Here is a 3,872-nt window from a genome sequence, read left to right on the forward strand (position 1 = left end):
ATCAGCTCATGTGCTCGCGTAAAGATACACGGTCGGTCTTGCGCTGCGCGTGAACTTGGCGCGAGACACTACCGTGTCTCTTGATAGTGCGCGCAGTTAACGACAAATATCCGATATTTCATGATGACTATTTACGATAGATTTTCCTGAATGTTGCACAAAAGATACTTTTACAACACAATCGCGAGAAAAACGAAAAGATTTTAAAACTCTCCCGTCGCCGCGATATGTTCTAAAACTGACCATAATTCGAGATACATCGAAATAGGCACAACACAAAATAGCTAAGCAATAGCAATTATAATATAACATAAAAATACAAATTCATATATTTCGGCAATTTTTAAAAATGCACAAGATTACAAATTATGTTACATAAAATAATCAGTAAACAGCTTAATAGAAACAAAAATATATGTATATATACTTGATGATGATCATTCGATGTTCGTTGATTTGTTGATGCATTTTGATAAGAAAATAACCTGTAATATGCGCAATGTATGAAGATGATCTCGAACTTGGAGTATAGCTAGATTGTACAGTGATATTAGACGCGTATCTTGTCGATGAAACTTGACGAGAAACATTTGCAATAATCTTTCGCACGTGCAAATTTTACTTTTAAACAATACAATAATTATAAGAAATACGGAATAGTTTCAAATTCGACAAAATACGGTTCTGTGAATATCGCAGCGAGTTTGAAAATTTACAATAATTCGAGATTTATCGAAGGGCAATCTTGCGATTCTCGAAGTGATGAATTCGTCGATATAGAGCTAATCGCAACATAGCTTTTTAACATAGAAATAATTTGAAACTAGCTATTTAAATTAGCTATAAAAATGATTCAAATAATAAATTAGTTGTAACATATTCAATATGTGAAGAATTGTGCAATATTGAAAATAATATTAAAACAAAAAATTTTTATTTCTTACTAATATTTTGCAGCAGATTTCATACTCAAGATTTACACGCCAAAGAATTTTTGTTTTAGTGTGGGTGGTAATTTTTCAGTCAAGGAGGCTGGATTTACTTCAACTGCAACCAATTCTTCATTGTTCAACCAATTTAAGTAGACGAGATGCTGCAAATAATAAAAATTATCATATTTTGCCTTTTCGCTATTATTCAATTTAAAACAAAATTTTCCTTAGATCAGCAATATTACCTTATATTTTTTGGTAACTTGGAATGCGTGTTGAAATTGTGAGCTTAAAATTGAATTGCTATCTTCTGTATTTTCTCCATTTTCACGTTTTAGAATTTTTGCTTCTTTTTCTGGCAGATCGTTGATCTTATTAATAATGTACACGCTTGAATCGTCCTGCATGATTATGACATTTTCGTTATGAGGGTCGAATATAATATTTATTATTGGAAATGGACGCGCTAACCATTGCTTTGATAGTCGATTTTGCAAATTATTAGAAAATTCTGTGTATTGCCTCCTAGGTATATTGTATTCGACGATCTGAAAATCAATTGTTATATACATAATTAGCAACGATAAACAGTAATTAGCACAATTACTATAGGCTGAATTTGGTTTTAAAAAATAAATTAAAAAATAAATCTTAAATTTTTATTTTTTATTTTTAATTTAGGTCATTCTTAAAAAATACCACACACTTAAAGTTTAATACTGCTCATATAAAAATAATGAATAACGTGATTTTATCTACATCTTGACAAATTCCTGCAATTTAAATCATAGAACTATATATACAGCATTCACTAACCTTATGATCGGAGTAAACTATAACCAAATTGAGCGTGTTTTTCTGCACAGCCATCGCCGTCGGAGGGCAGCTGTACTTGGGCAATTGCCATGCCTTAAGTGATCCTGCTGTTACACCGTTGTCAATGAAATATATGGCAATCGCGCATTGTCGATCTGCACATACAAGATATTTGCTATCTGGAGAGAAACACACGAGACTGACATTTGTAATAGATTCCTTCATTGTCGGAAACAAGCCGATCAATCTTAGACTTTTCTTATGCACTTTGAATAGCGTTACAATATTCTCGCTTCCATTATTGCCAATAGCGGCAAATAACTTGCCATTTGGACTGAACAACATCTTTTGTATTCGATTCATAGATAAATCAATGTCATTCTTGGATAATTGAGCATCTCCATCTACTACATCAAAATTGAAAACTCTGACGTGCGTGTCTGTTGAATACACGATTGTTTTTGAATCTTTATTAATGGCGCAAGATACAATGCTCTCGCCACTCTTTGTTTCTAATTGCAACAGTTTTATAGGTTCCTTGTCCAACTGATGCAACATAGAAGTGCCTATTAATTTTGGACAGTCTTTAGTGACTGAACCAAGTCTCCACAGCTCCAGATAGTTTGTGTATCGCAACAAAATACATCTAGATTTTCGACAAACTATAGCACAAGGTGGTTGAAGTAAAGGGGGATATTTTACAAGATTTTTTGGCGGATAACTAGACACAGCTAAATATCCATCTACTCCAGCCGAATAGAGTTTTCCATTGGCTTCTACAAGCGCTCTGACATCGTGGACATGCAATCTCCTCTCAATTCCTTTTACCCATTGAGACTTTCCACTTGATTTTAGAGTAACCTTGCAGAAACTTCTTACAACTGGATCCACACCAGCGCAATATAAAACATTCATATCGTGTGACAAAGCAATAGCCAATATATCAGCTGTATGACTTTCATGAGATTCTATTAATATTCCTGCTTGAGGGTCCCAGAAACATAAGAAACCGTTAGAATCACCTGAAATTATTATATTGTCATCTGTAACTGCAAGGCACCACATTGTTGTATTTTTTCTGATGTTACTTCGAACAGTCGTCATTTTGTGTATTGCATGTCCAGATATAGCATTCCACACCCTGATGGTATCTGTAGAACCTGTATAAATCATCTCCCCTGTGTTGTCCCATTTAATACACAAAATTCTCCCTATCTGCTTATCAAATATTCCATCATAAATTAGTTTATCTTCGTGGATAGTGAAAATATTAATATATCCATCTTCTGTACCAACTGCTAAACGAGTTTTCTCGTGATTCACATCCATACACCAAGCTGCACCTCCCATCACCATGACTTCATGCTTGATTGTTTGCGTCGTCAAGTCATATTCTACTACTGCACCTTGTGGACCAGTCGAGAACAATCTGGGACCGATCCAGAGTATGCTATCCACTGAGTTCTCAATATGACCGGCTATAATGCATTCGACGAATGGAGTATTCCCAACATTCCAAATTTCTATGGAGTAATCCTTTCTTTGAAAGAGAAAAATAAAAAAAAAAGTAGTAAGAAAAAAGTATGTTTGCAAAAATTAATACTAATTATATAAATAGTATTAAATATATAGTAAAATAAATGCTAACAAACTAACCTTGCGAGAGCTAATTTTTTCGTTTTTGGTTCATGACACAAGCAAGTTACGGATTTCGGTTCCAAATCATAAAACCTGATATTATGTATACGATATGAAGCCATAACTACTTATTTCTGTGTCATTAAATATAAAATCTCACATTTAACAAATTACACCTACTCACATCTACCACATGTATTGTAAATTCAACCATCATATCACGTGGGTGACTTTTTCTAAGAAAAAACATGGCGTTAGACAAAGTTTCTAGAGAGGACTTTCCTATTGGATATCGACATTTCATGCATCGGACATCAAAAGCAATGTAAGTTGCTCATATAGATAAAATTTGACAATTTATGACTAAAGAAATAATTTATTTAGTTTAAAAGCCTGTCTATATTATTATATATATCTATTATTCTATTTTAGATAGAAAATTTAGACATTTTACAAAAATAATCTATTGACACCATGGCTGCGTTC

The 3,872-nt window shown here is 33.2% G+C and overlaps 1 protein-coding gene across 2 annotated transcripts; it reads right to left on the reverse strand.

Moving 5' to 3' along the window:
* Positions 1–306: 306 nt before the first annotated feature.
* Positions 307–3,626, reverse strand: l(3)72Dn (UTP4 small subunit processome component l(3)72Dn). 2 transcript variants are annotated; one of them, XM_012371212.2, is made up of 4 exons: positions 3,405–3,626; positions 1,749–3,288; positions 1,178–1,480; positions 307–1,093 (listed from the first exon to the last, which is right to left on the reverse strand). In XM_012371212.2, exons 1-4 carry the CDS (start codon positions 3,506–3,508, stop codon positions 977–979), a joined length of 2,064 nt encoding a protein of 687 aa, XP_012226635.1. In that variant the 5' UTR covers positions 3,509–3,626; the 3' UTR covers positions 307–976. The 2 variants fall into 2 exon arrangements, with proteins under 2 accessions (XP_012226635.1, XP_067207105.1); XM_067351004.1 differs by having other exon boundaries at positions 1,749–3,284; positions 3,405–3,558.
* Between the last annotated feature and the right edge of the window lie 246 nt (positions 3,627–3,872).

This window comes from Linepithema humile, chromosome 3 (assembly GCF_040581485.1).
Source record: "Linepithema humile isolate Giens D197 chromosome 3, Lhum_UNIL_v1.0, whole genome shotgun sequence".
NCBI classification, from domain to species: Eukaryota; Metazoa; Arthropoda; class Insecta; order Hymenoptera; family Formicidae; genus Linepithema; species Linepithema humile.